The 22,939-nt window shown below is 34.8% G+C and overlaps 1 protein-coding gene across 1 annotated transcript in view; it reads right to left on the reverse strand.

Annotated features, from left to right (window-relative positions):
• LOC122533756 overlaps positions 1 to 22,939 on the reverse strand; it is an 84,595-nt gene that overhangs the window by 21,036 nt on the left and 40,620 nt on the right. The window contains exon 4 of the mRNA XM_043663774.1: positions 12,743 to 12,902. Within this exon, the coding sequence (XP_043519709.1) occupies positions 12,743 to 12,902 (160 nt within the window). The remainder of the gene's footprint in view (positions 1 to 12,742; positions 12,903 to 22,939) is intronic.

Below are 22,939 nucleotides of genomic sequence, written 5' to 3' on the forward strand. Positions count from 1 at the left end.
AAGTAAAATGGTTGCGAAAAACACGTCGTTCTAGACACATTATAAAACGTCGAATATTAAAGATTGTGAGAATCATAAATTTTATTTACTTAAGTGCGTTTTCTTATCTTATCAAGATGAAATGACACGAACAAAATTTTATCAAAAATTTGTCGAACAACTCAAGAAAATAATAATTAATATATTTGTTTTATCAGCAAGAAGAATATATTCATTAATAAAAGAATATAAGTCATTAATAAAAGAAGAAGGGTTATCTCATCACTTTGATTAATAATTTCAGTTATACTAGAAGTAAACCATTAATTCGCATCCACCAATGAAGAATAGAAAGAGTTTCATTATCTTTCTTGTAAATCGCGAATAAATATAAATAATAAGAATCTAATTTTTTATTAACTTTCACGAATCGATCTAATTTTCTGCTAATTTTCAATTTATTCCTAAATAATGTAAAAGTGCCTGCTCAACTGATCAATCTGATTTCAAAATTCAATATTTACGATAGGTCGAATTGGAAACGGCAAATGTGAAATATTCATCGGGACTTCCAACTCTAGAGAAGAAACGAATTTCCTGGCTTAGAGAGCAATTACTTGTGCAATTTCAAAAAAAAAAAAAAAAAAAAAATGGAACCTCCGCTGCTAAACTTTACAAATAAACCGCGCACATTTGTGCAATTTTGAGTCTTCATAAAAAACACAGAAGATGAATATAAATTCTCTTCCACTAAATTACATAATATAATAAGCGCTCTTCTTTGAATATTTTCCAACACAACTTTACTTTATTGTATGCACCATATATGGATTTTCCTGTCTTTAAATTTCTTCAAAGTTCGTGAGCAGATTGCTAGTCTCTATTCGCTTTGTGTTCTCGCTTTTGCTGACTTAAATTTCTCATAAACGCGTATAAAAATCAACGGTCTAACGATGCAGGAAGGCGCGCCAGAGGGATAACTATTCGTATTTATACCACGACAGGATATTCCCGGGTCTGTGTACTATGCTCAGGCCGCACGATGCATTTGTTTGCGCCCGTTTGCCGGTTTCTGCGCTATTGTTGCTCGCGACGAAGATCGATGAGACTGCTCGCACGCGGAATAATTACGGGGGCGCCGGTTCGCCGGTGTCGTTCGAACTCGCGGAAGTCTACGAATTTCGGTTATTATTCGAGAAATTCTAGTTATTATTCGTCTATGCGTTGGCCGTGTTTTACCGAAATCGTGCCATATACACAACCGTGGCAGCCGAGTCTCGCCGTTCGCAGAATTCGTTCGCCATTGAATTTATCCTCCATTATTGTTTCACCCGGCTCCGGTCCGATCTTCGCGCGCAATTATCTTCCTTCCATCGAATGGACTTTGCCAATTTTCGCTGTCGCTTCTCGTTTCGCACGTATTCGTAGTTAAATTCATAGTTTTAAAATATTAAAATGTAAATAAAAATTTATTATACATGTATATATAAAATTTCAAGTTAATATAATCTAATAAAGTTTTATAGTAAAAATAATATTTTAGTAACAATTAAAAATTAATAATATTATTAATAGTTAAAAGTAATGAAAATGAATTTTTTGAGAAGCAAATAAGTAAAATTTGTAAATGTAATATGATACATAATACACATAACGTACATTATGTATATTATCATAGATTATTATAAATGCATATAAGATTATTATATATAATTTATAAAATATATACGTATATCTATAAATTATTATAGACATAAGCTACTATATCGTGGATTTCATAAAAAGAAAAATGGTAAGTGTTCGTATATTTTTGAGCGTCAGTGTACGTTCAAATCATTTCATACGAGAGCGTCTCCACTGAAATCAACAGTGGCGCCAAACCATTCAAAACGAATACGTTTGAAAGATGAATTATTGTGAACAAACCCGTGACAAATAGGACTTTCAAATAATCCTGAAACAATGTCGCATATTATCGCCATTGTTTAGCTAAAGTTGAGCTAAAATAGCTAGCTTCGAACAGTTCGCGTGTTTTATGTCGCATCAACACATCGGTGGAGGATCGATGTATAGTCTAGAAAAATTGTACGATGCGTTTTAAAGCAAATCTTCGTTAGTCGCGATTAAACAATAATTCCCCAGTTCGTGGCGATAAAACCACACGTTCTGGCGTTTTCATGCTTTTATATTCAAAGTTTCACAGCTTCGTCGGTATACTCTGTGATTGTTTCGAGTTTCGAAGTTTGTAATAAAAATATTCGGAGAGAAAAATATAGCTTCTAACATCACTTGTAAGTTCTTCCAGTGTACACGTCGAACAAGCATTAATACATTAAAAAAAAAAGAGAAATTTACTATTTCTAAAATGTCCTCGCTATGTGTTGGAGATATCTCAACGCTCACTTATTCACGATAATAAATCATGATATTGAGAAGAGATATTGTAGAATAGTTTAATAATATTAGATATTATAGATATTATGGAATAGTTTAGATATTAGAATTATAGATATTATGGAATAGTTTATATATAGAATTTGTAGAATGCAGCACAGTGTCGCAGAAATGTTTGACTTGTATCACTTTTACTCTCAAATGTTCCATACGTAAATATAATGTATACAGTGAGTACAAAAAATATTTGCATTAATACTACATCTATTATAATATTATATTATAATATTATGTTATATTATATATCATTTAACTGATATCCAATTTTTTTTCATATCATTCGTTGATACTTATCTTCACATCGTAACTTCGTGTGCAAATACTTTCTGTGGCCACTTTCCAAGTATTTAAAGTATTCATAAACAATTCGAGGCTCTCTCAGCTACACCCAAATCAACATAAAACACTTATAAAGTTGTTTTATGTCTATTTGTAACACGCGTGACCCCGTCGTAAACCTCGCAGCATCAATACTCGAACTCCTCCACCTGCCAATCACATAATCGACCCAACATTGCGCATTACCTCGACCATAAAAACACCATCGATATTTAACAGCCACGACTGAAATGTATTTCGTGGCACCAGGGGCGTCGATTGGCTCTGCGACCGAGTGAAAAGGTATTTCGGGCAAGAGAAGGTGAGAATTGCTTCGACGAACAATTTCTGAACGAGCACGCGAGGAAATGCGACGTCTCTTTTAGAAACTGGTCTGTAAGTAAGACAGGATCTCGTTTAAGATGAAATTAACCCTATTCGTCAGCTGGCGGTCACTGGCTGTTCCACTTTCTTTCTTCTATGTTATCGATATTCTCGCTCTTTCCTCGCTCTACATCTTTTACTACTGAATTAACATTTATTATTCTGGATTATCATTCTCCGTGTTATTCTCTTCACTCATTTATAATTTCTTTCAACCCTCCACGGATAAGCTGAGCAAAATGAAATTTCGCAGCGAATTTTTATTTTTCTCGAAATCTTTCAAAGTTCGTGTAACGTAGCAAAGACGTCATTAAGTGATTGAAATTTTCTTCATATAATTAAAATTTAAAATTTTTATTTCCTTCATATAATTAAAAATTTATATAATTTTGTAAATTTTATATAATTTAAATTTTTTTTTATGTAATTAAAATTTCTCTTTAAAAGACTTTTTAGAAGAATGAAACAATTAGATATGAACACGAAGTGACTTAGCTTCCCCATGGACCATGCTATAATATTTTTATTTTTTTCCTTCATCTACAATTTAGTCTCTTTACGTTCCTCGTTATCTTCTTCTTTTCTTTGATCCAGAAATTTTTTTGCGAATCTCGTTTCTTCGTTTAATCGCTTCCAGATATTTCCCATGCTACAAGGCCGAATTTACTAAACTCACGAGCGAGCTAAGGACTAGACGGTACGAGACTGTCGTGACTGCAACGATCCGCGGAACGACCGGTATTATTCCGCTAGATAAATTCGCGTTTGTCGACGATATATTCACAGGATGGGTAAACATCGACGAGATAGAAATAGCCTACGACGTTTTCTTTCGCCGGTGTATTCGCTCACATGTATATGTTTATACGAGCGTCCTTCTCGACACTTTCCTTCCTTTAATTCGCCTGACGAACATGTTCAAACAATTACGAAGAATGAAAGATAGGGTGGGCCCTAAAAATCACTTCCTACTAAAATAAATCCGTAATCTTTTCATTATATATTTAAAAAAATTTTCTTTACAGTATTTTAAGTGCACGAAATTTTTAAATTAACAAACTCAGATTTAATTTAAAATTAATAAAATTAATTTTTTCTTGTTGTTTGATGTTTTATTTAAAAAAAAATAGATAGGAAGAAACTTTTGGCCCACCTCGTATATTCGAAAATATCGGAATTTTTTAATTTTCAAGTTACGAAATGTCATAGAGGATACTTGTAAAGATTATCTTTGGTAGACCAGCGTCAAGTGAAATTTTAATAGAACATTTAATACAACTGTACTGCGCGTATGTACACTGAAATTATTCCTCTATTTTTTCATTTTAATATTCGCGAACGCAAAGGTATTTTTCAGCCATAGGGACGTAATCTTCGCAAAGGCTTTGTGTAATGCGAGAGGACGTCCGACTAAGCACCGCTAAATCTCCTACGATTTATGTTGTACCGTATGTAGTCATACGGTTTAGTGATCTGTATTCCAGTTTTCTTCCAGGGCTACTTTTAATACTGCACTCTGCATCGGAACATCTACATAAACTGACTTTCAAATCAGGGATCTTTCTTCGAAATATGTGTATATAAAAATCGTATTTCTGTCGACATAAGGAAGATTAAAGCTGATGATTATGTTTGATATTTAATTTCTTAAGCACGAAGACATTTATTAATAATCGCATTTCACCATTAGAACTACAAATATCTATTTTCTCTGACGCTAAGAAGAAAAATTTTAAATATATGAGAAAAAGTAATTGAGAAAAAACACAACGAAATCTCCAAATCTACATTTTTGAAAATGCTTGTGACAGATGTTAAATGTTCAATTTTCATCGTGAAAGTGAAATAATCACGTATCTTTTTAACTTTCAATCACAGATAGACTCTCGGCATTTTTCCAAACGTCGATTCGTTTAAAAAATCCAGTCGCGATATTTGACGAAAATTTATTGGCACGATCTAGCAGCGAAAACATAACAACGCGAAATGAAATCGTTTTACAAAAACGATTAAATAAAAATCTGTTTCAAATTTCGTAATGGACGAAACTGCACCTCGTCCGAAAATAACCACCCAACCACTGAGCAAATACACTAAATCAACTTCGCGCTATTATTCGTCCGAACAGCGGCAGCTAGTAGCAAGTTTCAACAGTTTCAACTAGCATCTTCTTTCGTCGTTTCGTGACCCCGTTCTAGCGGAAATTTATCTAGGAAATATTGCTCTAGTTTCGGACTGTTCTCCCGCTCATAATGCATCACGTCTGTAATACCTAACTGTGGCTGTGGTTCTAAAACGAAATATATATCTCGCTGCGATGTACTGTCGCGTTTATTAGAGAAGGGATCGAGTATCTCACAAGTAGACATTTTCGACTAAACAGTTGGATTTCAATCCTTTTTTTAAATATTTCCCAGTACACACGGGTTAATCTATGACATAAAATCTTGACAATTTCAAAAAAAGAAAATAGAACTTATCCCTTAAGTGGATAATTCGATTTCAGTTTAATAGTGATTTTGAAGAACTTACACGGAATTTGTAAATGGAAATAAAATCTCCTCTGCACAAATCTCGAAATAATGACATTAGTACACGATAATTATCAATTTAAAATTACAAGGCTGCAATGGTTCCAATTAATCACTAAAAATAGATGATAAATAAATGATTTATCAATGTCATGATTTTTGGCGTACGAAATTTTAGAAATTTCTGATTAAAGGAAGCACGTTCTCGATTGCATCCATACAAATGCTAGTCTGACGAGCACGTATCTGACGCTTATAAAAAATTCCATCTTTACAGATCTCAAAGTAGAAGCTACCATTAGCCTGATCACTGTATATGTGCGTACGTGAGAATCGGAAAGAAACAAATCTCGTTTCAAACAAATCACACACATACAATATAAAGCAGCTTCTCTTTCGGATCCTTTAGCGAGAAGAGGAGGTTTTTATTTGCAAGACTCGAGTACACGGCTTGTGAAAGCTTCGAATCTCATAAATATGGAATTATTTATGAATGCCCATTTCCAAAACCGGCAGTTTCTTGTTTGAACTGTACTGTCGTTGAAACATTCTCATTTTCAAGTTGTCAATTTCAAACCCGTTGAAACGAAACTTTGACGGTGCACTTGAGTTGTATAAAAATGTACGTTGAACTTGACGATATAGGAGATTGCACGTGTTGAAGTTGTACACTGAACTGCGATGAAATGTATCAAATTGAACTTGTACATTGACCTATGTTGAACTATATTAGTAGTCACTGATATATCGTATATTGAACCATAGTACAATAAAATATATCCATTGTACGTTAAACTACAATGTATACATTCGTTGAACCCATATACAGAACTATGGTACAATAAAATATAAAATATACTCATTGAACTTGTACGTGTTAAACTACGAAATATATACATTGTATTTCATGAAATTTATACACTGAAGTATAGTGAACTTGATATTTATATAATAAATGAACACATGCAAATGTATAAACGAATATTTTAAACGCGCGATATTTTTAGTGTCAAGCAAAACGTACGAGATTTGGATATACTCGCAAGTATATACCGGACTTGATCCCATCTCTGGTCTTTATTCGTGCCCGGCACCTGAAGCGATTGAACGTGGAGGAATGGTGTCGCGGTCGCCACTATCTAGCGGTAAGTGTGCCCACCTGCATTTCCACACACCGGGCCAAGCCTCTGCGGGTCATTTGTCATTGGAAATAATCAGACGATCCTGGTGCGCGGCTAACCGCTTCGTTAATCCAATTTCCGCAATTCACTTTGACCAGTGGAGCTAGGGGAGAAAGGTGCTAGGGAAATTCCTCTGCGTGGAGGAATCGTTACATCTTGCCGCCCGCAACATGCTTTATCTCGGGTAGTTTCAACATCGAATTTCTTTCTACGGCGATTCATCGTTGCATTTTTACGTTGCATTTTTTTTTTTAAGAAGGTTGCCTTCGTTTTTAATTTATATTTTAATTTTTAATTTATAAAATAAGGATTATGTTTTATATATTATAAATTTTTAATTTATAGTATATAAAAGTATATATAAAAATATATTTAATATATATATATATATATGTATATATATACAAGAATTTATATATAAAAGTATGTTTAAATTTTTAATTTGTAGTATATATAAAAATATATTTAATATATATATAAATAAATATATAAGAATTTATATATAAAAGTATGTTTAAATTTTTAATTTATAGGAGAAGGAAAATGTATGAATAATGTTTAACGTATAGCGTCATTTTCTCTGATGACAGTTTCATTCATTCAATTTCATAAAATTGATAGACTTATTAATCGAGATACTAAACTCCAGTAATAATTTATCTAAATTTGTAGAATTTCTGCGAAATGAAATTTTTATGATAGAGAATTGACTGACAGATTGTCTTCAGATCATATTTTTACTTCATCATAGACGATTTGTATATACATATATACAAATATTAACAATGCCAAATATTAATTTGCTCGCAAATCTTCAAGAAGTATTTAAAGCTCCTAAATCTCTTCAAAAGCAAATACTAGCGCTTGATATTATATGGCAGCTGTATTAAATATTAACAATCCGCAGGCACGAAAGTATGCACGATGCGCGAGTGAATGGTCACTGTTTCGGAGATAGTACACGGTGAATATTGCGGATTATATAGGAGCTCGTGCAATACTCATCGTGTCTATTCGCTTTAAAAGTGGCACACTGGCCGCGCGTGTTCGCATATACGCAGTGTATTAACACGCACACGTATAACGGAACACGTGTATGTACCTGTGACCGCGATATTATGTTGCTTTTCGAAATTTGAGCTGGAAAGCTCCCTTTCCAAGGGAGGCTACGCTTTTCTTCGCGTTTTTCCAGTCTCACTGCCAGAGCCGCGACTGAACTCGTCGAAATGCGAGACGCAACGTATTTATACTTATATTTCAGAAAGCTGCCACTTCGTTGCTCCGCATAATTGTTCGCAATTTTTGTCACGCGATAACGTCACGTTTGGCCGGTGAATAAACCATCTCTCGAAAAATTCAGGGACTTCGAGACGTTGGAAATTAGAAAAATCTGAGAACTAGAAAACTGAAGGTTAATGAGAAATTTGGATATTAAAAAAGTTCGAAGATTTCGAATATCTGACAATAAAACGAATATGGAAGCTCTTCGCTTGGACGCTTCACTATTAAAAATCTTGAGAAAAGATTCGGACATAGCAGGTTTGGAATTTAAACTTTAAATTTGAAAATTCATTAAACTTGACACTCCAATGTCAAAAGATTCGAGGATCTAAACATCTCTAAAGATATAAAAATGTTTCGAACTTTGTTAAGATGCGCTAAATTTTCTTCAGCTTCACTTTGATATAATTACCAGAAGCCATTGCTCTACGATCCAACACACAGGCAGATCTTATCTCATCCGATATTCCTCTACGATAATCGATATTTCCCGACGTTTTGCAAATTACTTTTAAACGTACTTATCAATTTCTCTCTTTCGCTATTAAAAATTCCTCTCTCCTACGATACAATATTTTAAACATAAATAATGGAAATGTAGGTCAATCTTTCTCTACGTTTCTCACACTAGAACTCTCTGTACGCGTCTTCTTTCTTCTAGGGACGGTTAATTGGAATTGATTGTCAGACAAGCGCAAAAAATTTACGTAAGATCCGATGATTAGCGGCGGCGAAGAAATTACGTAAGACAAAGCCTCTGGATAACAGCCCGGTCATAAATCATGAAAGTCGATGCGAGCAAGTTCGATCTGTCACCCAACCATCTACATATTCAACTGGCCATTATTCATTCATTTACATACATCAAAAAGTTCACCGTGACCAGCCGTCTATTAACGGAGGATGCTTTTGTAAGCTCGTCGATCGAATCTTAAATGGCGTCCATGTGCATAGTAAATCCTTCGGTTTCGAGTCAGAGAGAAGTCCTCGTTACATGCAAGAGACGAGGAAAGCCAATTCCGAGTTCCTTTGTAATCATCGTCACCGACTTTTCACACGTTAACCTAGGTACCAAGCTTTCTATTTGCTGGATCAAATCGTTAAGATCGTAGATCATGGTCTAGTGAAGCGCGAGATTAAAGAAATATGTAAAATGTAAGATAAATTTTCATCTTATTGCGAAATTTGTCTTTCTTTGTTGACGATGACTGCATTAGCGAAACACACAGGTTATTTAGATCGAACACTTGAAGAAACACTATAGAATAATTTTGCGAATATACAGTGAAGGAAGCAGATGTGTGTACGTAGATGTCACGAAATATAGATACATACATACGTTCGCTCGTATTATCAATAGGCTATTGATTCTTAAGCAAGTTCATATTTTCGGGGATATTATAAAAAAAAAAATGGAACTCAGGTAAAAAATTGTTTTACATACGAATATCGTGTCGCTTTCTCAGATCATCGGGATTACGTTCAATTTTGCGTTTGAAAAAGTTTCCTAGAAATGCGATGAAAATCCGCAAAGAAAGTCTATCGATAACGTCTAACCGACAGAACGATGAAACGCTTTCAATCTTCAGACGTGAAAGAACACGAATCCACCCTTCGAAGGGTGAGTCACGAGCCGTATACGTTGAAACGTACGCGTGATAAGGTGCTCCAGCGCAGATCGACCGATGAGAAGCAAATTTTGGGGCAACTTGTTTGCGCTGGCAACTGGTTTGCGGACCATAACGAGTGACCAAACCGTACACAATAATTCGTCCCTCTCTCTTTTTGAATTCGTCGGTATGACATGGAAATTATTGAGAAGTAATACATTTATTATTTATTTTGTCTATTTTGTTCTACTTAAATAACTTAAAACTGAGAAAATATTGCAGTTTTGGAACAAAAAATTCTCGACTTCTTCAAACACTTGCGCTGGCAACTGATTGCGGACCATAACGAGTGACCAAACCGTATACAATAAACTCGTCGTTTTCTTTTTCTTTTGAACTCGTCGGTGTGATATCACTGGATAGAAATTATTGAGAAGTAGCAAATTTATTATTTGTTTTGCCTGGGTTATACTTAAATATGCTTAGAACTGAGAAAATATTGCAACTTTGGGGGATAAAAAATTCTCGACTTGCGTGGCACGTCATTCCAGCGCAAGAGGTTAAAACACTTGTACTGGCAACTGATTGCGGACCATAACGAGCGACCAAACAGTATACAATAATTCGTCGCATTCCTTTTGAACTCGTCGGTATGATATCACTGGATAGAAATGATTGAGAAGTAATAAATTTATTATTTATTTTGCCTATTTTGTTTTACTTAAATAACTTAGAAATTGAGAAAATATTGTAGTTTTGGGACAAAAAATTCTCGACTTGCGCTGGCAGCTGATTGCGGACCATAACGAGCGACCAAATCGTATACAATAATTCGTCGCATTCCTTTTGACTGAGAAGTAATAAATTTATTATTTATTTTGCCTATTTCGTTTTACTTAAATATATACTTAAAACTGAGAAAATATTATAATGTTGGAACAAAAAATTCTCGACGTACGTGGCAGGTCATTCCAGCGCAAGAGGTTAATAAGACTCGTACTCTCGGCCAGGTGACGTCTCCGCGACGTAATCGACGTGATTGATTCGAGTATTCCGTGCGATTCAAACGTCGCCTGACACGGTCGCAGCGATCGTTCTGACTCGGATCGGCGAGCGACCGAAGATCTCACGTCACCCAGTTGTCACGATCGGTTCCCGAAACTTAAATGGATCAGATTATTTCAGTATACGCGAGTGAACTTCCCGCTGGAAGGGAGGGAGCACGGATAAATTTTACATTCCCTCGACCCGCGCGATGCCTTGAGATCTCGACGACTCGATCCGAGTCCATGGATGCTGGGAACTCGGGATTTCCAACCGAGACTACGGATTTACGTCGTGTGCATAAATGACGCAAAAAGACAATAGCTAACAACAAGTTGCGACAACGTATAAGATCCAAGGAGGCTTCCCGAAGAGGATTTGCCAGGGACGGATGCTCATATTTTTCGATTTGACAAGTATCGCGGAATGATAATCTGACACTCGAATCGCTCGGGGATAAAGCTTCTTCGCTTGGACTTGTGTCACCGCTTGAAACTACGCGAACGTTTTCTCCAGTCTTGTAACGTGAACGATAAATCTCGTCTATTTTATCGTATTTTATCAATAACTCGTTACGAAATATCTCACCAATGATAAATACAAAATAGTTTGCATGCTTGTCACAAACCGGTCTTACTCTGTATCGACTGTAAGAGAAACAGTACTTGCACAAATATCGAACTAATGATACAGTGCCACGTTTGATAAAGTATTTTTGAAGTTTACGTCACACGATATTTTAGTCTTACTTTCGTCGACACAGTGACGAAACACGACAGGTTTCAGAAAAAAGACAAATTTTGAATGACGTTGTACGTAATTTTCTCTCTTTTATTCGCGTCGGCAGAGAAATTCTTGTATTCGTCAAGACAAAGGAAGGACTCGACGATAAAGGATTGTTACGCGACCTTTACGAACACGCGATTCGAAAAAGTTTGCATCGAGGTGACCGTGTTGCGTCGGTTCTTTCGTTTTGAAATTCAATCCGCGACGAATGTGTTGCGTGATGACCAGACCGTGGATATTTCATGCATTTTCATATTACACGACGAAGACGTTTACAAGTAGAAGTAGCAAGATGCGTTGGACAAGCATTGAACTTTGGGAGGAAATTATTTCGCCTCTTAAACAAGACAATAACAAATGAGCTTTCGCTAACAGATGACGTGACATTGGATCGTTTCACTCATGCTGCAGTTAGGTCGCGATCTCTCAAGTAAAACTGTCTTCATTTGTGAGTATTGTTTTTCCCTCGAACGAATTTTAAAATTGCTGCTTTTTTTTGATCAGAAAGAGAAAGAAACATTCGACGATATGGTACTGCGATAATCTATTTTTTATGGTTTCGAACAACTTTTAATTAAAAAGAAATTGAAAAGATTAAATGCTAATTTTAAATATTAGAATAAAATATATTCCATGTCCTATATTATTGGAATAAAGAATTGTTAAGAATATTCAGAAAGAAAATAGAGAAAGTGTACAGATATTTAATTAACAATGTTATTACCCGATCGTACTTCAATTATTAGAAATAAATATGATATTTGATATAAATATATCGCGTGTCACGTTAATACATCTCCAAACTTCTGATGGAATTAATTTGCATTTGGAAATGTAACAGGAGATAATATTTAGATTTATCAATTACAAATTGCGAAATAATAAATAATAAATAATAATAACGAAAATTATAACGAAATATAAATATTGTAAAAAGCAAAGGACATACGTATTCCTGCAATATTATCAAATAAACCGAATCCCAAATTTTCATAACTCCCAATAATCTAATGACACACAAATCGCTGGCACAAGTTACTAATTTGGAAATTAACTTTCTCAAACTCGACTGATTTCCAACTCAATGTTGCAAATTAATTTTCCTCTTCCGCATTTTTCTAATTCCCTCCCTCTGTTCGTTATATCGCAATAAGAAATCGAATCACGCACTCACCGAGAAGAGAGCTGGCAGTCCTGAAGAGAACGAAGTCGATCGACACCTGGTGAACCGGACTGGATCGGTTGTCGTTTATACAGCCGGGCTCCATAAACTTTCGTCGACTTGATGCTTCCGGTTCCTGGAGGGGAGGACACACGTGTGGACGCAACGTGGGCTGAAATCAAACGAAGATAGATTCTTGACGTAGTTCTTTGTAACTGGGTCGAGAGATTCGAAATTGTGGCTCGACTTCGAGGAGAAAAGTCGCGGTCCCGTGGCCACCAACTCGTTATCGCGTGCACTCCGCGCGGCAAGAAAAAGACGCGGAATGGAAATTTTCTGACCCGGCTCGCTATCGACCCTTGTCGCGTCTCGATTCGATTCGAGCCCCGGTGGAATTAAGATTGATTAAAGGCCAGATTGAATTAGAAGTTGGTCGAGCTCGGCTGAGTCCATCGCTCTGCCGAAACGGGAAAGCTATTTTAATTAACCTCGGATAGTTTTGGTCAAGTATACGGGGAGTTTCAGGATTCGATAGTTTTAATTGTAGCCAGTGACTTCACGGCGGCTCCTTTTTTTATTTTTTTTTTTTGGAGAGATTTGAAAAAGGATGAGGTGTTACATTTGTGTCGAAGAGCGACTTCTTTTCAAAAAAAATCAGAATCGTGTGTAGTAAGCTGTGGATTTTTGTGCATTTGTAGGAAATTTTAAACTGCGAAGTTACGTTTAGTTATATTGTTAAGAATATAACTAAACTGTTAAATTTTATAACTAAATTCATAACTAAATTGTTAAATTTTCACTGAAATTCACAATCTAGTGATTAACATTGAAAATGCTTGGGAATTATTTCTAAGTATTTCGCGTACTTTGTTATTATATATCAGAATTTAAGATTATTAAATAGTTTCTGCATTTCACATGTGTAAAGTATAAAATATCACAGTCGTCTCGAAAATTAGGTCACGTTTAAAAGAGTGGAAAATACTTGGGAATTGTTTAATTATTTAAATTTCGTGCAGAATTTTATCAGAGTTTACGTTATTTAATAATGTATGCGAGAGATATTAATAAACCGTCAAATATAACATTCGTACTATACAATTCACCTCTTAGATGTAATTATAATTAAACCATAGAATTGAAAGTACATACTTTTAGTATCTGAAGCTAGTAATGTAAGAATCATTCTGATAAAAAAAAAAATAATTTATTTTCTAAAATTTTACTCATTCTCAACTATTTTTAATATCATAGAGGTTAATTTTAATTATACGGAATGAATAAATTACATTTATTATACAGAACTTCAGCGTACACGAAAATATTACAGCGCGAATATCGTTTCAACGAAATGGGATCTGGGATGGGATAACTCGTCGTTCAATAATAGATTCTCAATAACAATCCCTGTCTGAATGAAAACCGATTTCTGTTCACATTCTATAAGTCGTTGAGAAACGAAGCACGTAACAATGCACTTTGTTATGGATGCGTTTCGCGGGGCATATTTATTTCATATTTCTTTGAAATCACATTCTCAGACATTTCATTGAAACGTTCGTCACTCGTGACCAACATCGAAGACGTTGATCATTTTCAATCGTTTAATAATTTCTACGCCTGACGAGAATCGACAATTATAGAAGGAGAAAGGAATAATAAAATAATAACGAATTTTTGTAATTAACAGAAATTTCTTTGAACGATAGAACCAAGAAATTTTAAAGGTAAAATGAAAATTGAGAAAATGAGAAAAAACGTGAAATGCTCCATTAAAAAAATGTCAAACGCTGAACAATATTCTGAAAAACGACAGACAATATATTCAATTAATCAACATTCAAATATTAAATATCAAAAACACTGATATTAGCACAATTCGTAATTAAATTGAAATCTTCGCAAAGAGAGATACATTGACAGAATATAACTAGCACAATTTCAATTTCGTAACTTTATAAGCCAAATCTGCAGAAAGCTAAAGCTTACAAGTTCGCGACCTACAGGCAGAGGAAAAAAAAAGTAAAAAAATAAAAAAAAAATAAACCGATTTGCGATATTTGTGAACGGTTGTAATGCGTCGAGGGAGGCTTTGAATGGGAAATAACGAAAAGCCGATCAAAGCTGACCGAATCGAACGGAAAAAAGGAATATTGCGGCGAAATAGAGCGAGAGTAGCAGCGTGCAGTATCAATTTCGCGGGCAAAGAGAAATGCGAATATTTTTATTGATAAAACACACCGGCGGCGGGGCCTCGGCCTCCTTAAGTTTTTTCGTTTCTTCTCCGAACGGCGGGATCGGTAGAAAGGGGAATGAAGTGTCTCGGCTCATTTCGCAGTTCGACAGACCGCGGAATTCCTTAGGCTGCATTTCCACGATGCACGATCGAGCGCGATATTATTACGGCCCTGTCCGTTTCTCTTTCGCCCTTCCGTTCCTTCTTGTTCGCTTCCCCCGTGGCACACCATCGAAAACTAATAAAGTCGCGATCGATCGCGTCCACGCCGCGAATTTCTAAGAATTCAAGGCTAGCCATCGAGCCGTAATTATTGAATTTCGAAGGTATTTCGAAGGATTCTTTTTTTTTTTTTTTTTTTTGGAATATTATATAGATAAATTGAGAGAGATATTTACAGTATGTGTTTGTGTGTGATTGGGGAAAATGTATTTATCATAACATGTTAAATTTCATACTAGAATGAATCGTGGAAAATGACAAAGAGAATGCTTCATGGAAAAAGAAAGATAAGTTAAACATTGTATCGAATAAGACAACTCGTGTATATTAGAAGTATTATGATATTAGAAAAATATTTCCTCAAATTAGAGGAATATCATAATTTTCTGCTCTGTTCAGAAAAAAACATTACGCATGTATACGAGAAAAATATATTATACACGAAAAAGCTTTCGTTTTATATAATTCACTAAATTAAGAAAACTGCGAAACCTGCGATTTATTATTGTACACGTAGCAGAAGAACGAGTAAATATTTAAATTTATAAATTTACAAATTATCGAGCTGCACAACAGATATTGATTTTCTATTTCAAATGTGAATTCTGAAACTTTCTGTTTTAAACGCGAATTTGTGAAAAGAGAGGAAATAATCTTCTCGATTAATCGGAGATAGAATTTCGAATAACAGACGATATCGAATAAAAATAATAGGTAGAACGTTCTTTTGAAAAGAACGAGTCCAATGGAAATCAATAGGATTCGCAACACTAGCAGCAGCCATTAACGGAATTAATTTGAATCAATTGAATAGCCACAACACGCTCTGCCACCACGATGGATATTACATACCACGTCATCGTTATTAATTAAATCAAACTTGCCGACTATTTGTATCGAGATAACGACGAGCAATCTTGTAGATAAATCACACAATGTCTCGCTTATGAATACCAAGATTTCCCTTGTAATTGATCGAATTGAATGAAAAACTCGAATACATACTCTTTCATAATTGTGATGTTGTAAGAATTATATATTCACAATTGATAGATTAGTATACGTAAGCTGAGCGTAAGATTGCTATTGTATTTCTCAAAGACAAAATTCTAAACGTTTTGTTTTTCAATTCTAATTCTAACATTAATTTTCGAACAATATCATTGAATTCATATATTAAAGTAATTTCTGTTAAATTACACATTATATTTTACATTTTTTGCGACACAGAGATTAATAATGAAATTAAGTAGAATTAAAAATATATAAATTAAATAATTCAATCCTACGTTATGTTATATGTGGTCTCAATGCCCAATAGTACAAATGAAGTACCACCTACCTAATTTGTCTTATATTTGTTTTTATAACAACGTGTATATGCTTCAAAGTAAAATTAACTTGGTACATTTACTATAATATGTATAATTACAATATTATTATTAAAAGATTCTAATCATTGTAGAAGAAAATTAAAAAAATATCTAAAAACAAAATTCAATCTTTCAATATTCTTCGCATAATTCCATCCTATCTTTCAATCATCATTTTTACCATTATTCAATCAACTATCATCCAAGAATCCAAGAAACTATCATCCTAGAAACAAAACAAAGTCCTCTTTTTTCTATTCATATAAACAACTTTAAATATTATAAATACCAAAAAACAACTATCATCCAAGACTCTGAGAAAGCATCATCCAAAAAACACAAAATTCTCTCTCACTCACATAAGCAACATTCACCAATTTTAAATATCATAACCATCGAAAATAACTTACATTATTGACCTATATTTTCCCTACGTATGCCAATATCCACGTACGTTACACCATTGCAACAATCTGTTGTAACAATCTCTGAAACAGATCCGGTTCTCACACGAGCGCATGTTATTCGCAGCCACCGATTTCTCTCTCGCGATCCGGAGAAAATGAGAAATTGAAAGGACCGAAGTCAATGATATGCGGCGCTGTCACGTGGTTTCGACAGGGACTATTTGCCGCTTTTTCTCCAGCGACGTGTCTCCGCCATTCGCGTCCCTTCTCATCTGCATCGCGGCCTGATCATCGCGGCGCTCTGCTTCCATTTATTTCTCGATATTTGAATGCTCCGCCGCATTATATCAGCTCGGGATAAGAGCTGAACGACAGTGGTAGGACCGGGGCCACCGGAGGAATTACACGCGATTTTCAGAAAATTAAGAAAGAAGGATGTAGGACGCGCACTCGCGCTCAATCCTTCGATCAAGGAAGTCGCTTTTTGATGGCGATAGTAATTGGATTTAATGGGAAATTCGATCGTTTCCCCGTCGATTCTCTTTTCTGAAGGGAACCAGCTTACGATAAGATATATATATCGCAGCTTTTAATAACGATTTTCACGTTCAACGAACGTCTAACAACCTTCCTTCGTCAGTAGTACGAGTACATCACGAGTCAGACGCGTTGTACGCTGGCTCACGAAAGTTTGAACATTTATCGTAGAAAAACTTCCGAAAGGATTAATTAAGAATTGTGTAAGAGTTGTAAATTGTAATTAAGAGTTGAGTAGAATTATATCAAACTTTTGTGTTTTGTTTTCGAGGAATTCATCGTTTTAATTTTTAATTTAGAAAGCTTTTAGTTCGGTATCTTGAAAATTAATTTCGATATTTCGAAGAAATGATGATACTTTAAGAGTTCAATGCAAATGACGGTAATGAGATAAATTTTCTTAATTAAAGTAAAATTTAGAATCAACTTTTTCCGAGTATTTATCATTAGCAAATACTTTAAAATAGAAATATATAAATTAGAGAGAGAAATAATACTGCAGATATCGTGACAAGGTTGTCAACGATTGATATCAAAAAATTATTAAGATACAAATCATCATTTTCTCTTCAGGAAAACTGTTTGATGTGTCTTTCATTTCAATGTGATATTTACACGTGTGAATTATGAATCGACATATGCAAATTTTCAAATGTATCTACACGGTTTGATACACATTCATATTTCATCCATTGTTATAATTTATCTTCATTATTCATTATTGATGAGTAAATCACAGTTATTAAATAGAGATACAAAATACAAAATTATATACTTTGCTCCTTTATACGAAATGAATAATTCTTATTCCTTCTGTAAGTAGTATAAGTCAATCGCGACTCAGGCATTTCTCTTTCCAAAGATATATATCGCGTATTTTTATACATATGTTGATGTGAATTCTTTGTTACATTATAAATATTTCTCTTTTGCTCTTTTTTTCATATAGTGGAAAATAAACTTCAATACAGAAAATATTATCGCTTTGTTCCTATCTCTGAATTGAATTTTAAATAAATTCCTAACAATCAACGTGGAAATAAATTGTTAAGTTTATTTCGAAATAACACGAAAAAAATTCCATCTCCTAACTGAATTCGAAACTGAAATAAAATCGAACGAGAAGTAAACTGAAGTAAGATATTTTTAAAAAGATGAAACATAATATATACGGGACAAATACTCTTTATTACATGTAATATTTCCCTTAACCTATCACATTCACTATAAATAAAACATATGATTCAACTCGATTGTTTTTTCTCTTCTTTGAACTTCAATCAGCGAATAAATTTCGACAAGAAGAGGAACTGAAACTAGGGTATCGTTTAATAATTTCAAATTTTATCGATATACTTGTCTCATTGATATTTCAGAAAACCTTTTATTAACATAATATACGTAATATATGAAGTTCTTTATGACAAATAATATATAAGTCAGGATTTTTCAAAATTTGAATGCAATCGCGTACTTTAATCCTTCTCAAAATATAATCCTATCATTTTATTACAAAAGTTTCATAAATAATTAAATTATAATTTAATCTTCTGTTGCGATATGGAAAATTGACAATGAAAGTTTTATAAAAAAACAAAAAGAGAGCGACTTGCAATATTGTAATTCTAAATCCTTCAGGTTCAAACGCTTCTGTGAATATATATTTTTAACCCTAAAATAAATTACTCTTATTAGATACAAGCATAAAAGAGAAAATTATATTTCGCATCAAAAGCATCGACTTTGGAATCAATTAAATAACTTTTATTTTACTTTTTAAATAGTACAAGTCCATTGAATCTCAGACTTCTTATTTTCTAAATATCACGTAATATAGTAATTTGTGTTATATCGATATTTCATTTTCTTTCACACGATGAAATTCAAAATCTCGAAATTAATTTAACCCTAAATTATTAAAAGTTAAATATTCTTTTTTTTTCGTTAAATATACATTTTCTCCTTTGCTATTGTCCCCGAGAGAGACAATGTATTTGATAAAAAGTATATTTATCTTCGTAAGTGCTCTATAAACCCTAAGTTTCCGTAGATTCGTATTTTAAAGTCTTGGATGTATAACATAATTTATACGTGTATATAAAGAAAATAAAGTGTGTATATGTATGTGTGTGTGTGTGTGTGTGTGTGTGTGTCTAGTTTCAAACATGATATTCGCAGGGTGGCTTGATAAAGCTTTCCGTAGCATCTGGTTCTCTCGTTAGATTGCTCGAGAATTCTAGAGTGGTGCTCGCCACTCTGCTCGCTTGCTAAGACACCCTCCGGGCTTGGTTATTGGTATTTAAATTTCTTCCATTTCAAGTAAATAGCGTCGTCCGTTGTAGGTTAATTACACGCCAACGTGGGACCCGGTGGACTTTATAATTATTGCACAGGAGCGCGGTGTCCGTGACCAAGCAGAAAAGTCACGAGCATCGATGCTGCCATTTCCTCATTTCAGTTAATTAATTTTCTTCTTGACCCTTCCTGATTGCTCGTGAAACAAAACTTTTAGAAATTCTTCATTATTTTACTGACTTTCTCCCTTTTTTGATAGAAACTGATGAAAACTTTTAGATTACTTTAGTCATTTAATTATTTTCGACCGTCAGAAACTACCACAATATATATGTCTTCTTTCATATTTAAAAATTTGCAGATTAATAGTTAACATTTTATTTCTCCAGACTAATAATAATTATTATTTCCAGTATTCGTTACGTATAAAGACCTAATATTTTATTAAAATTTTTTCTCTTTAGCCGTGTGTAATTTAAAATTGAATTTACACGACTATCAGTAGCCTACCAATTATTTAAAGAAAATTAAAATTTAGCAAAATATTATTTACTTAAATAAAAATTAATTCGACTCTCTTTCAGTTCGTAGATTTACAACTAATAACGTAACACGTTGCAGATACAAAGCTCGAACAATATGTACAAGTAGCACGACTCAACTTTCACTTGTAATTAATACAACAGGACGCGTTTCGCGGATTCAAGTTGTTTTTATGAATTCCTCTGCTTTATAGGTCAGAACGCTCGTGTAGCCCGACCCTATAAGATAGCGGGGAGTTGCGCAAATACACGGCCGGCAACAACGTTTAAGAGGGCGAACTTCGAAATTCAGAACTGGTCTTTTCCCGATACGAGGTCAGCCCGAAGAGTTCATCGTGCATCATCCATGGATTGAACTTTCGCGAACTGAACTAGCTTCTCCACGAGGGTGCCCATCGTTTCTCTTACACCGTTTTCAAGACGCTGCCACTTGTCTCGTAAACGCGTTTGTCGATTTCTGTCCAATGTCCCAGAAATCGAGACCGAGATCGCTTATAACGATCGATTCAATCGCGATCGAAACTCTAACTTTTTCAAAACTAAACGTGGAGTTCACCGAGTGGTGAAAACGAGCAATTCGTAGCTCGCCTCAGACGTTTCTCACCTCTAAAGAGTGAGAAGATCGGAATCGTTTAATTAGAAATGGAAATGGGTGACGGAAACATACGAACTCTGATCAAACGCGGTGAATTATCGAACATTATAACGATGAACAAGAATGGAAAGAACATTCCAAAATTAAACTAAATTTGTTAAAAATTATCATTGAAAATTATTATTATATTCGATCTTCCAGCTCGAATTTCTGACTTTCTGAATCTCGAACATATTCGTCGTTGGAGTCTTCGGCAATCCTTAATGATACTCGTTCGTTCAAACAAATCAGTTTGTTTCGCAGTAGTATCCCGTTTCCTTGGTAATTTTCAATTTGCATTCCCCCCCCCCTTCCCCCCCTTTAAAACGTTCGTTACGAGAGAAATGTAAAATTCCAAGTGATCATCGGAGTCGAAGGAAGCGAACGCAAGCATTCGAACTGCAACGAAACTGGTTTACTTATTTCGCCAGTGTTCTCGATCATTCAAATGTAAATCAGACACGAGCGTGGAAAGTGGATTCATTCAGCAAGATTGAATAGCGCTCGTCGTTTTACCCCGTCACTTTCTGCTCTCTGGCCGCGCCCGCCGCCTCCTTTCTCTTTACGTCCTCTTTTGTCAAGTCTCAGCCCTAAGGGATTACCTTCTTCCCCATTTCATCTTTCCCGTTTGATACGGTCTAACGTTATTTTCTTACCGTTTCTTGCGCGTTTGCGAGGCTTAGCGGTTCCCTCGTGTCCGCGAGCACAGTTGTTCTCAGATTTTATAAAATTACCGGTTGGCTGGCGTACGATTCTCACGAGTTGGAGCATTTAAATTTGGAGAAACGAGGTATCTCATTAGCGAGTAAGAATTTTAACCGATTGCGCTGACAACTGATTGCGGACCATAACGAGTGACCAAACCGTATACAATAATTCGTCGCCTTTTTTTTTTTTGAAAGAATGCCCGTTCGGCATATCACTGGACAGAAATTATTGAGAAGTAATATGTATTTTATATAATTACAGGGTTTATTAATTAATTTTAATAATTTTAATTATCTCAAAAATAAATGATTTAAATACATATATATTACACGCGAGCATTCGAACTTTAAGAGCTGAAATTTAAATGAAATTTTAATCATCTTCGCGCCGAAAGAAACACTACCGCGGAGAGAAAGAAATAGTAACCGGGTTAAACTTGCGCCAATAGATTCTTATTTCGCAAGCTTTTAGCTCCTGATAACCTGGTTCAGAGCTTATGCTGACAGTATAAATATTTGAATATGTTTCGAAACCCCCGAGATGCAGAAGGGGAACGTAATTATTCGTAAATACAGGAACCTTTTTTTACGAGAAGGGGAGAAGTTTTTGGAAGTTGGGCGCTAACGATGATCGTTTAGAAAAGAGCGAAATGAGTGAAAGTACCGCCGTGGGTCATTGATGGTCCACGGTAATTAGCAGAGGTAGGAAAACTTGCTCGAGCAAATGGCAGGTGTAGAAGCAGGCGAAAGTATAAAGAATTCAGCGAAATTCTCGTTTCTCTGTAATTAAATACTCGAAGGTAACTTCTCGACTTTCGGTTAGTTTTCGAAGTTTGTGAAAAGGCTCGTAATCGTTGCGTGACACGGTACAGGTTAATTTCTCGAGGTACAGATTTTACACTGAAAGAAGTCCCAGAACAGAAATTTTGAAATATAATCCAACGTATTTTCATTTAACGTTCTAATCGTCAAGACGAGTTGAGAAACCGAAATCCGACCAAATATCCGAGCATCGAATATTCAAGGTATCGAAAAGCTAAAACTGTTTGACTGTGTCGCGACGAGTTTATGGATTTCACCAAACTTTTTTTAGTCAAGAGACAGACGACAGGAATGCACGATGCACACGTGATGAATCAAAAGTGAAACGCAGCTAAAGTGGAGAAGTTAGTCGATGAAACTCGGTTAGAGTTCGTTAAAGTCGACGATGGTCCGCTGAAGATAGTTGAAAGCCGCTGAAGGTAGTTGACGCTGGT

The sequence above is a fragment of the Frieseomelitta varia genome, unplaced genomic scaffold (genome assembly GCF_011392965.1).
Source record: "Frieseomelitta varia isolate USP_RPSP 00005682 unplaced genomic scaffold, Fvar_1.2 scaffold_551, whole genome shotgun sequence".
Lineage (NCBI taxonomy): Eukaryota > Metazoa > Arthropoda > Insecta > Hymenoptera > Apidae > Frieseomelitta > Frieseomelitta varia.